At 41.9% G+C, this 12,619-nt stretch overlaps 1 protein-coding gene across 2 annotated transcripts in view; it reads left to right on the top strand.

Annotated features, from left to right (window-relative positions):
• ARAP3 (ArfGAP with RhoGAP domain, ankyrin repeat and PH domain 3) overlaps nucleotides 1–12,619 on the top strand; it is an 87,215-nt gene that overhangs the window by 53,402 nt on the left and 21,194 nt on the right. For both annotated transcript variants that reach the window (XM_063298634.1, XM_063298633.1), the window contains one exon: nucleotides 1,934–1,997. In XM_063298634.1, coding sequence (XP_063154704.1) covers nucleotides 1,934–1,997 — 64 coding nt within the window. The remainder of the gene's footprint in view (nucleotides 1–1,933; nucleotides 1,998–12,619) is intronic.

The raw sequence follows: 12,619 nt of genomic DNA, 5'->3' as shown, positions 1-12,619 counted from the left end.
ATTTGTTGAATAATTTTATAAAAGATTATAATTACAACAGTAAAAACTAATACAAACTAAAAAAGAAGAAGAATAAAAAGAGAAGGTACAGAAAAGAAAGAAAAAAGAATAATAGAAAAGAAAGAAAAATAATATAATAAAAAGAAAATATATATGAAGAACTGACTTCCCACCTTTATCACAAGTATAAACAGTTTTAGTAGCCTATCATCTTATTTTAAAATGCAACCAACCATCTCTTATCTATAAACAAATCCATAAAACATCGTCATTTCAGTCCTGGTATCAGCAAAAGTCTATTAAGGGTTACCAGAGATAACATGTCTATTTTAACCTTGATCAAATAAACCAACTTTATATTCCTTCCTTTTACTTCTAACTATCTTAATCTTTAGTCCATCAAATAATGTCCTAGAACTTGATTTCTTTTCATTTTTTCTTTGTCTCTTCTCACAAAACTTTAACAAGCCTCTTTTGTAAATCCAATATAGGAAAATTATCCAGGTCACTCTCTTGTATATCCCTTGCAGTTATTAAGACATCAGCTGGTTTATTTTGTATGTCTAGTATAACAGCTTTTTCCATGTCATTCTTGTAGCCTGTCATTTGTAAATCCACTTTCAACTCAGTCTGTCTTGTCAGGTTGTTACCTGATGAACTTGTTCCTCTTCCATAACATCTTTTAGACACAGTCTCTCCATAGAGGCAGATATCTCTGTTGACACCATTAAAATTAACTTCTGAGTCCATTGTTCAAAAATAACTTTCAATATGTCCAATGAGAATATTTTTCTCTGTTCTATAATTGTAAGTCGAGGTTATGTGTTCTTCTTTAATTGTAATCTAAGTTCCTTCTATAGGGACGCGGTGGTGCTGCGGGTTAAACCGCTGAGCTGTTGATCGGAAGGTCGGCAGTTCGAAACCGCGCGGCAGGGTGAGCTCCCGTTGTTAATCCCAGCTCCTGCTCACCTAGCAGTTCGAAAACATGCAAATGTGAGTAGATCAATAGGTACCACTTCAGCGGGAAGGTAACGGCGTTCCGAGTCGTCATGCTGGCCACATGACTCGGAAGTGTCTATGACAACGCCGGCTCCAAGGCTTAGAAACAGAGATGAGCACCGCCCCCTAGAGTCGGATTCGACTGGACTTTACGTCAAGGGAAACCTTTACCTTTACCTTAAGTTCCTTCTAGTTCCCTCTAATGTTCAATTTTTAAAATCTAATCTATGTGTTTTGGAAAAAATTAAAAACAAAAGCTTTTTTCCATGGGAAGGATTCTTTATAATTAATTCAAAAATTTTGCTTCAAATTTATGTGGACCCTTAGTCCATTTGTAACTTTCTAAAATCAAAGTTTTAATCACCCTCAAGTGCTCCAGACAGCATCTCCTCATGCGGAGACCGCAAGATAGCGTTCTTCGGTGGGTTTAGAGCTCTGAGAGATGAGGGAATAGCCATTTTGTTCAAATCGCAGTTGGCACCTTTGAAAGGACACTAAATTCGCATACTTCCTTTTCTAATCACTTTCAGACATTGCTTGTTAACTGCTTTTCAGCTATTAGAAACCTTTGGATTGACAAGTTTGACAGCACCAATCCTTAGTGAAAGGAACTTTTAACTACACCTTTAAAAAAAAATTTTTTTTTAATAAACACCATTTATGAGTTCCTAGAGGTGAGCAAAAACAATAGTTATCCTCGTTGTGCCATGCTTTCTAATTTTTTGAGGCACCTGGATGGCTGCGCTTAGAAAATGCTGCTTATGACCTGATCCAGCAGGGCACTACTCATGTTCCATTATTGAGTTCTTTCTTTGGAAAAACTCAGGACTTTTTTTAGCTGCTCTCATGAACAGTATGCTATTTGTTGAATTAGAGAAGTTAATGGGACAAAGACCATCAGAACTGGCAGTAATTGTCAATGATTGTTCTGCAGGTATTTAACATGCACAGGGCAATCTGAGCTATGGGACTGGATCACTAGCATCCTGAAAGCTCAGGTAAGTAATTAAAAAAAAGGAACATACATTATTAGTTGTTCCCTATTAATAAAATATGGATGTTTGACTATACAGCTAATACGGTAATGATAGCTTTAATGTGCTGGTTCATCTCCAAAAAGGAGATTTGCTGGAATGAGGTTGTTCTTATACTTTTCTTAATAAAATATACTTTTCATTGCTGGTAGAAAAGGAGGGCAATGGAGGGAATCAATCCTAGTCACACATCAACAGATTTCAAGTATGAAAACAGAAAGCTCAGAAATAAATATCACCTTACTCCCATTGAGCAGGTTAAGATATTTAGATATCTAGGGATAGTTTTTCAAGTTACTGGAAGCAGAAATGCCCACCTGGACTATGCAACTCGCAGTGCACAGAGATCTGCATTAGCTATCCTAACATATCACTTTACCAGAGGAGCACAGTTTATCCCTGCTGCAGTTAAGTTGTTTGCAGCTAAAGCCTGAGCACAACTGCTATATGGGGGTCAATTGGGACCATATAACAACATGTGTGCCTTAGAAAGAATCCAAACAAAATTTCTAAGAAATATCTTCCAGGTTGCCTGCTGTGTTCCAAATGCTGTACTTTGATGGGAAGCAGGAGTCAGTAAACTTGAATCTAACCTCTGGATAAATATCTAGATCACTACTAAGGCAAAGGATCTTAGATATAGAAGGCCAAACAAATTGCTGCTTTTTCTCTTAACATATTTGTCAATAATACAATTTTACTGTCCAACCAGCTCCGTACTTATATTATATTAGTTTCCAAATTTAGCCCTATCACTAGCCCAATTGAATGCCCTCCCCACAGCTGTTTTGGAGGGGAAATATAAGAAAATCCCATATGAAACCCATCTCTGCCCCTGTGACATGGGTGCTATAGAGACCACGGCCCAGGTTCTCTTGTATTACCAGTTTCACAAGGACATTCGCCACCAACTGATTACCCCCTTTTTGTTTAAATTCCCAGGGCACTCTGATAATTTTTACTCATGTTATCTGTTAAACAACAAAGATAAATGTATTTCTTTGAAAGCAGCAAAATTCTGCTACATTATATATAAGCTTCACCTACAAATGATTAACAGTTATTGATACTGGAAAGTAACTGTTTTATAGAATGTATTTTATTTGTCAGTGACCAAAATAAAGTTTCTGTCTGTCTATCACCTTACGTATGCAGTTGTCTTTGTGTATGTAAATTGTTGCATATAGTTGGTTCTCTTTATGAATTCTTGGATGTTTTACAATGAAATCACACTTTGAATTCTTTTCTTCAGAAAATGGTCAGCTTGAAGGTTAATCAGGGAGTGTGGAGAATTGAGAGAGGTCAGATTTATGTTTGTCTGTTCCTTTGAGTAACAACTGAGTACTAGTTATGATGGCTCATTAAGTAAGTAAACAGGGAGAGCAAAAAGCAGTTTACCAGTAGAGTTCAACAGGAGGAAGAGGCAAGGAACAGAGGAACGTGATCAGAGAAGCAGTATGTTCTCAGGCACTGTGTGTTCAGCTGTAAAGGATAGAAGGTCATTATCTAAGTAGGTACTAATTTCAAAGGACGTCTGCTTATCCGTTACAGAATTCATATTGTGACTGTAGGAGGAAAATAAGGTAACCAATCCCAGAGAGCAAGCAAATGAAAGGGGCAGGTAGACCGAGTTAGCCAGGAGAGTTCAGCAGGGGAGTTCTTGAATTCTCTCTAAACGGACTGCAGTAATTACATAACCTAAGAGCCTGAGAAAAGAAGAAGGAGAAAACCTTCTACAGACAGAACCTTAACAAATGAAGGTGAAGATTGATAGATTGGATTCTGCAGTCATACTTTTCAGGGCTTATGGAGTGCTTGTGTTCCTGTCTGAAAGCAACCTGGCATATACTGGCAGCAAGTCCTTGAAGAAAACATCAGAGAATTGGAATTGTGAGTGGCCACACTTCAGGTGATGAAATGAATATTTACAGATCAGGAAAAGCTGGTGCTATAACAGGAACTGACAGACAAAGCAACTCTCCATGATTAAGATTCAAACAAAGGAGCACTCCCAATGGACAATAGTGTCTATCGAAAGCAAGAGATGTAGAACGTATTCTGTATCTGTCCCGTTCAGACTATGAGGCAGCCAGACAGAATTACTATCAAAACTCTTTATTTGAAACAACTATTTACAGTAATTAAAGTCCTGGTAAATAATAAGGCAAGGCTGTTCCATTGAAGACCACCCAGGCAATGAACAGGCAAGGCTGCAGGGTCAGACTGTGGCAGAACAGCAAGGCAGAATTCAGCTAACTCTCTGATCGAAATTATCAGACTTGGTGAAGCTAGGGTGCGTGGCAGTGCACAAACTGGAGGCAAGGATCTGTGAGCTGGCACACAGATAGGACCGGACTGACACATGGAGGATAAGCGAGACTGAACTGGAACCACTGGGCAAGGCTTGGCTTTGGAGGCTAGGCTGGGCTGGACTGGACTGGATATTCTAGGCAAGGCTGAGAACTGGAAGCAAGGCTGAACTGGACTGGAGACTTGAGGCAAGGCTGCGGGCTTGAAGCAAGACTGGACTGGACTGGAGATCCTAGGCACGGCTGGGGCTTGGAAGCAAGACTGGACTGGACTTCCTAGGCAAGGCTGGGGCTTGGAAGCAAGACTGGACTGGACTGGAGATCCTAGGCACGGCTAGGAGCTAGGAGCAAGGCTGGGTGCGCACCTGAATCGTGCTGGAACGCAGCGACAAGGTCCGGAGCTAGACGCGAGGCTGTGCTTGGCAGGGACGGCGCTCCTCTTGCCGTCCTCTGCCAAGCTCCAGCTCCAGCTGATCCTCTGGAGCAGCTTGTACAGAAGGCAATTCTATGGAGGTAGAAGACACTGGCGCTGGTTCCACTCTGGCTACAGGCAAGGCATCCGACGCAGGTAAGGACTCTTCTACAATGGCTGTGAGCTCAAAGGATTGGTTGTTTCCAGCAGCTTGCTCTTCGCGCATCTGCCTTTTATGCCGATCCCTTCCACGCCTTTTCTCTCCAGCAGCCAATTGGGCTGCTTTCTGATTTGCGCGCTTCTCAGCTCTCCTGTCTCGCGCGCTGATTGGAGAGTTCAAATCCCCCACCGGAGCTTGTCCAATCCCCTTTTGCCATTTCTCCTGCTCTGCTGAGTCACTTCCTGGTTCTGCTTTTTCAAACCTCTCCTGATCAGTTTCGGTTTCCCCCTCTGACTCCAGATAAGTTTCATTTGGAGTCAGACGCGGGCTGAAACCTCACAGTACTGTTGGAACTAGAAAAATGCTCTTGCAGAAGAAACTGGCTTTAAGCCTTCAGGGGAAGAAAAAAACAAGACACTGAGGAACAGGAGACAAGACTGTAGTTCACTGAAGAGCAGAAGAAATACAGTTGCACCCCGCAAGAAGACAAATTGTTGTGGTAATCGTGACTCGCTATTCCAAAGAACTGAAAAAAATAAGCACAGTGCCAGCCAGATAATTTCTACCAGCAACATCTTCAGTCTTACCAGTCCTTGCCTTTCCTAAAATAGTGATTTGATTTAGGTGAATGCTATGTTCTGTTGACTTATTAACCAGCTTTTTTATTAATCCTATTTATATTGATATGATAGACTCAGTTTTGTAGTATTGTATTTTAGTATAAAGACAAATACATCATTTGTGTCTGAGAATGAATTACAGATAAATAGCTATGGATCAATGACTTCAGGAGACAGACTATCTCAAGATGGGCGTTGATTTGGAATCAAAATCTCCATGTTAGCTTGGGGCTCTGGAGCAACCTAAAGGTGGCATGTTAATTACCATCTTGGAAGAGTAGTAAAAAAGGGACTTCCGGTGGGGACAATGGCAGCTTGAGCTGGTTCTTTCCTCTGTCTGTGGACTGACCTGTCAGAGAGGCTTTTTTTCTTGGGCTCAGGCAGGCTTCCTTGGAGCCCAGAAGCGTTCTCCAGATTAAGGAAAAACCCAGGAATTACCCCATGTGTTCTCCAGATGGCTGGTTACAGCCAGAAGACCGCAAAACGGCATTTCACGATTGACTGGTAAGCAATCAACTGGGAGATGGGGCTGTCATCTTCTTCCTAAGCCACTCTGAAGCCAAAACGGACCTTAAAGCTGCCCACCCCATTTTTACAGATTAAGGGTTTTTTTTGTTTGAATTTTACCAAAGAGAGACTTTCTACAACAAAGAAATGCAAAATCTCTTGGTGACTCTCATTATTTTTCAAAATTATTAACTTAGTAATTTGGCTTTTTATATATAATTTGTTAAATTGAGATTTAAATAATTTTTTGTTTTTTTATTGCTTTTTTATTAAAGTGATTTTTGAGGAGTATAAAACTTTCTCTTCTTTGTTCAATCTGCAGTTTGGAGGTCTGACCTATTTGCTTTCACTTTCCCATGGGAATGCTGTTCGTTATTACTTTTTATTTTCCTGATTGGCCACACTGTAGATAAAAAGGCTGGAGAGTGTTCAGTTACAGCGTTAATGACTTTACCTTCCTGTTCTTTTTACTAAAGAACTTTATTAATTTTCAAAGTATAGTTAAAATACAAAATATAGAGTATAGAAAAGCTAGAATATAGAACTAAAGAAGAAAAAACTATAAAAGTGTAAAGTAGACAGAAAATAGAAACAGAAGGTGACTTCCAACTTTCTCCAATACAGATATAAGTAAATTTGCAAATATAACCTCTTACTATTAGTTAAACCTTAGTAACATTATTTCTATCAAAACAAACCATTTAATCACTAAAACCCAAAATCAAAGCTTCATTTTTTTCTGACACAAGCAAGTAATCTAAAAGTGGTAGCCAAATACGAATAAATCCAGAAACAGTATTTTCTCTTATTAATGCTGTCACCTTAGCCATTTGTGTCAGCTCCACCAGTTCCATAATCCAGTCTTCCACTGTAGGTATTTGTGGATTGTGCATCATTGTATGTACAAGAGTCTTGCTGCTGTAATCATATATAAAAGCAAAGTCCCATGTTGTTTCTCAAGTGGTTTCTCCATCAGACCCAAAATGAACAGTTCTGGTTTTTTTTGTAAATCCACTTTAAGAATCTTTTGAATATTAGCACATATTTGGTCCCAAAATTTTTGGCCTTTTCACAAGTCCACCAGAGATGATAAAAGTCTCTTCACCAAGAGAACATTTCCAACAAACATTTGTTACTCCATTATGTTGGCAGATTGCTAGGAAAGCCTTTGGCCCAGGAGAGATCAGAAAAGTCACACACCAGGCATTTCTATAAAACTAATTTTATTTACAGAAAGCAAAACATATTAAAAAGCTTCTGCATTCTTACAGGCTCTCAGTGAGAGCAGCTCTACATGCCTATACAGAAGGGAAACAGAAACTAAAACAAGTCCAGGCAAGTTCTTTCCCCCAGGTGCAAAAATTAACAATCGAAAAGGGGACAGTTGAATTCAACCTCTTCACCTGGCCAAAATGATTAGTTACCATAGTAACCTTAATCTGTAGTAGAAAACATTAACACATTATATATTTTTGACAACTTGTCAGAAGTTAAATACCAACAATACATCATTTTATAAAAATTCTCCTTTAAGTTATAATTCAAAGTAAATTTCAAACCTTTGTTCCACATATTTTCCCATTTCTCCATTATATATCCAAAATTCTTAGCCCATTTAATCATACATTCTTTAACATGTTCATCTTCTAGATTCATCTGTAACAGCATTTTATACATCTTTGTAATAACATGTTTATCATTTATACAGAGTTCCATTTCAAATTGAGTTGTTTCATTAACAAGTTTAAAGTTCTTTTTATCCACTTTAAAACATTCTAACAACTGCTCATAAGTAAACCAATGACATGTAAAACCTCCCGACTCCAGCATTTCCCTTGTTTTAAGCTTCGGTTCGCCCTCCTCAAAGTTTAACAAATCTTTATAAATTAGCCAGCTTGTTCCTCCCACATTTTCTCTTCTAACAAATGCTTTGTGAGGTGACAACCAAAGTGGTCCAAACTCTCAGTATGGCACCCCTAACAAAGTGATTTTTAAAATCCTTATTAACTTTATCATACCACAAATAGGCATGCCACCCAAATCTCAGTTCATGTCCTTCAAGGTACAATTGTAATGGTTGCCTATTCTAAAACACCATCAGACTCATGAGTGTGAATTCAAAGATATCTGATTTATTAAAGAATAGTATGCAGGATCATAGAGAAAGCTGAGAATGATGAAAGCACACCAAATTCAAACTAAAAACCCTCACTGTAAATGAAATCCCTCCCCCCCGTAGAATCTTCTCAAGTTCACAATCCCAGGTGCTCCTAATGGTTTCTGATGGTCTGCGGGAAATGTCCTTGAGCAGAGAAAATAACCCAAACACATTCCATTGTACTGATTTCACATACAGAGTACAAGGTCTCACAGCAGCTCCCTCCCAAACAGAAACGCACATCAGCGCCATGCCATGTGAAACGTTACAATGTATAAACTACACTGAATCAGTGAACATGACATACTGTCCCCCCAAAATAAAGAATACATTAAGCAGCAGGCTTCAAAGGGTAAGCAAGGTGGAAGCGGTGGACTAAATCAGGAGCGTTAACATGGTGGGCAGATACCCATTCAGGATGAGGAAAGTGTTTCCATCGGACCAGATACTGCAGGGTGCCTCGAAGCTTGCAAGAATCAGCGATGTCCTTGACTTCAAAGTGTTGTTGGCCGTCAATCATAATTGGAGCAGGAGGAGGAGGTTGAGGGTGCGAACGTGGAGAGTGGTGCACAGGCTTAAGCAGGCTGCAATGGAAAACAGGGTGCAAGTGTTTCAAATTGTGAGGCAGTTCCAATTTAACAGTAACTGGATTGACAAGATAAACAACAGGAAAAGGACCAATGAATTTGGGAGCAAGTTTTTTAGAGGGTTGAGGTGATTTGATAAATTTAGTAGATAGATACACCTGATCCCCAACTTTGAAGTCGTGTTGTAAAGAACGATGCTTATCAGCTTGAGACTTGTAAGCAGCCTGGGCATCAGCCAAAGCTTGTTGAATTACTGGCCAGGAATCAGACAGTTTAACAGCCCAGTCAGATGCAGAACATGTTTGGGAAGGGGGCTGTGGCAGTTCAGGGATGGGAACAAAGTCATGACCAGAAACCACGGGAAAAGGGGTTTGTCTGGTACTTTGATGCACAGCATTGTTGTAAGCAACTTCAGCAAAAGGTAGTAAGTCCACCCAATTGTCCTGATGGTAGTTAATGTATGCTCTTAGAAACTGTTCAAGAGTGGCATTTAAAATCTCAGTAGAACCGTCAGTCTGTGGATGGGACAACGTGGACAGTGCTTGTTTAGTGCCAATAAATTTTAAAAACGATTTCCAAAATTGAGAAGTAAACTGTGTGCCACGGTCAGAAATTAAACGGGAAGGGCTACCGTGGAGGCGGTAGATGTGGTGGAGAAATAGGTGCGCTAGTGTGGGGCTGATGGGATGGATGCACATGGAATGAAATGAGCTTGTTTAGAGAAAAAATCCTTTAGAACCCAAATGACAGTTTTCTTCTGGCTGGGAGTCACAATGTGGAGTCCACAACGTCCACTGGGAGTCCACAATGAAATCCATAGAAATCTCGTCCCAGGGGCGGGATGGGCTGGCCACTGGCTATAGAAGCCCCTGTGGTTTCCCCCCTTTTCGTTTTGACATGGCACAAACAGGACAGGAAGCAACATAGTCTTTTACATCACATCTTAAGGTCGGCCACCAAAATTGACAGAGAACCAAATGCAAGGTTTTGACAAAACCAAAGTGTCCAGCAAGTTTATCATCATGCGATCGCTGCAAAACATCAGCTCTTAAAGTTTCAGGCACATAAAGGCGGTGTTCCACCCACGCCAGACTGTTTTCAAAAGAAACATTGTCCCTGTTAGCTAGCAACCAAGTGTCAGATTTCAGCGCCTGGAGAAAGTCCTTCTGTAACTGACAAGGAACTTGCACTTTCCGCTTCCCAGACTGGCCTGGGGGCAGGGTTGCCTGCACACGGGTCTGGCTCGGAGTGACAGCAACCAAGCCCAGTTGTGGTTCAGTGAGAACAGTCCCAACCACATCTGCCACCTGGTCAAGGTCCTGAGGTAAACGTGACAAAGCATCTGCCAGAAAGTTTTTCTTTCCCGGGATAAATTTTAACTGGAAGTTAAAGTGACTGAAAAACTCTGCCCAGCAAATCTGTTTAGGGCTGAGACATCGTGGGGTGCGGAGGGCTTGCAAATTCCTGTGATCAGTCCAAACCTCGAAAGGGCATTTAGCCCTTTCAAGGAGATGGCGCCAGGTTTCTAAAGCTGCTTTTAGAGCAAACGCCTCCTTTTCCCAAACATGCCAATGGCGTTCTGTTTCAGAAAATTTCCTGGATAGATAAGTGCAGGGTTTTAAGCAATTTTCTAAATCCCTTTGTAACAAAATAGCCCCAATAGAGGAGTCAGAAGCATCACTTGGACCACAAAGGGGTGTTCAGGATCAGGGTGCTGTAGAATAGGCTGAGCAGTGAAAAGGGTTTTTAATTTCTCGAATGCTGCCTGGCATTCAGGCGTCCAATTCAGCACTGCCCCAGGGTTTTTTACTTTGCGTGTCTCCCCCAAGCCCTTGGTACGGAGTAAATCGGGCAGAGCAATCTCAGCAAACCCCTGGATAAATTGCCGATAGAAATTACTGAACCCTAGGAAACCTTGTAATTGCCTCCGGGTGTGGGGACGTTCCCAACTTAGAATCGCCTGAATTTTTGCAGGGTCCATTTCTATACCCCGGTCAGACACTCAATAGCCCAGATAGTCAAGTTGGGTTTTGTGAAACTCACATTTGGAAAGTTTGGCATAGAGTTTGGCATCTCAAAGTTTGCGTAACACCTGTCTGAGGAGGCGTTCGTGTTCCTCCTCGGTTTCAGTGTAAATGAGAACATCATCTAAATAAACCAGGACCCCTTTAAACAAATGATCATGTAATACTTCATTAATCAATTGCTTGAAGACTCCAGGCGCCCCTGCCAACCCAAAAGGGAGGACTTTGTACTGAAACGATCCTAGTGGGCAATTAAAAGCAGTTTTCCACTCATCCCCAGCTTTTTTGCGAATGTGGAAGTAGGCTTCACGAAGATCTATCTTGGAGAAAATCTTGCCCTTTGACAAATGAGCTAACATGCCTTTCGTGAGCGGAAGAGGGTAGTTGTTGCAAATTGAGACAGAATTTAACCCTCGATAGTCCGTACAGAGTCGAAGCGTGCCATCTTTCTTTTCCTGGAATAACACAGGAGCCCCAACTGGGGAATTGGCAGGTTCAATAAACCCCCTTGACAGACTTTTGTCAACGAAGTCCCGTAATGCCTCGAGCTCCTTCTGAGTCACTGGATAAATTTTTGGCTTGGGCAATTGAGCATTGGGGACCAACTCTATTTCACAGTCAGTTTTCCGGTGGGGGGGGGGGGAGTAACTGATCTGCTTCCATCTCCCCAAATACGTCTGCAAATTCTTGGTATTGAGCAGGCAAGCCTTCTAAATGTAGCAAGTCAGGGCACGGCATGGCGATCGCTGCCCTTCCAAGCCCCACACGTGCAACTATCTCCGCTGTAGGAGCTTGGTAAAATCCATCTTGAAAAGACACAGTTCTGTGCTCCCAGTTTATATATGGGCTTCGATAGGTCAACCAGGGGATCCCCAGGATTACCAAGGGATTGCCAACAGGTGCTACAACGAATTTCAAAGTCTCACGGTGGCTGCCCATTTGCACAGCCACAGTTCCAGTGAAATGGGTTGCCGCCGCCCCCCCCCCCCCCGGCTGTTGAACCATCCAACTGTTTGAAGATCAAAGGATGCTGGAGGGGGAAACTAGGCAGTTCCAAAGCAGCAACCAGATCAGGGTGAATTAAACACCTGGAACACCCAGAGTCAACTAAAGCCCATACCTCTGTAGTTTTTGTGCGGGAACCCAATTTCACTTTTACTGCTCAAGTGGGACAGTCAGCACTCACCATAGCATCTTCGCGCCCATCCTCTTCCACCTGCCCGCTGGCGCCCTTCATGGCAGGTGGCTGGCATTTCCCGCCGGCTCCTTAGAGTCGTCTTCAGCCTCTCCCAAGAAGTAGATTACTTCTTCAGCGTCGGCTGTCCCTTTGGCTATTTGGCCAGTGGCTTCTCCGCCCGATCTCCAGCCTTGGCTTTTGGGCAATCAGCTGCTTGATAGCCCTTCCTTTCCGCATCGGAGACACTAACCCCTCGCGTAGCGTCAATCTCTCTCCTCATCCCAGGCTCTATAGCTTGGTTGGGCAGCAGTCACAGCACTTTGGGATCCTCTCATGGTGGCAGGTGATTTTTCAGGTTTTCTAGTTTGCGTGAAAGTATGCTGAGCGTGCTCAGTCTTTCCTGCCAGACAGATCCAGTCGTACAATGACTTGGGGTCGTCTCTACACAACGCCCAATGCAGGACGTCCCAGTTGAGTCCGTCTTTAAAACGCTCTATTAGAGTTGACTCAGACCAGTCAGTGATTTTCTCAGCCAGAGCTTTAAACTCTAGAGCGTAATCAGCTACTGACATTTAGCCCTGGGTAAGATCCTTCAGTGCCTTCTTAGCTCTTGCCTTGGCCAGAGGATCTTC

The sequence above is a fragment of the Candoia aspera genome, chromosome 3, assembly GCF_035149785.1.
Source record: "Candoia aspera isolate rCanAsp1 chromosome 3, rCanAsp1.hap2, whole genome shotgun sequence".
Taxonomy (NCBI): Eukaryota; Metazoa; Chordata; class Lepidosauria; order Squamata; family Boidae; genus Candoia; species Candoia aspera.
Note: the sequence above shows the minus strand (reverse complement) of the source record. Positions and strands in the feature narration are given on the sequence as shown.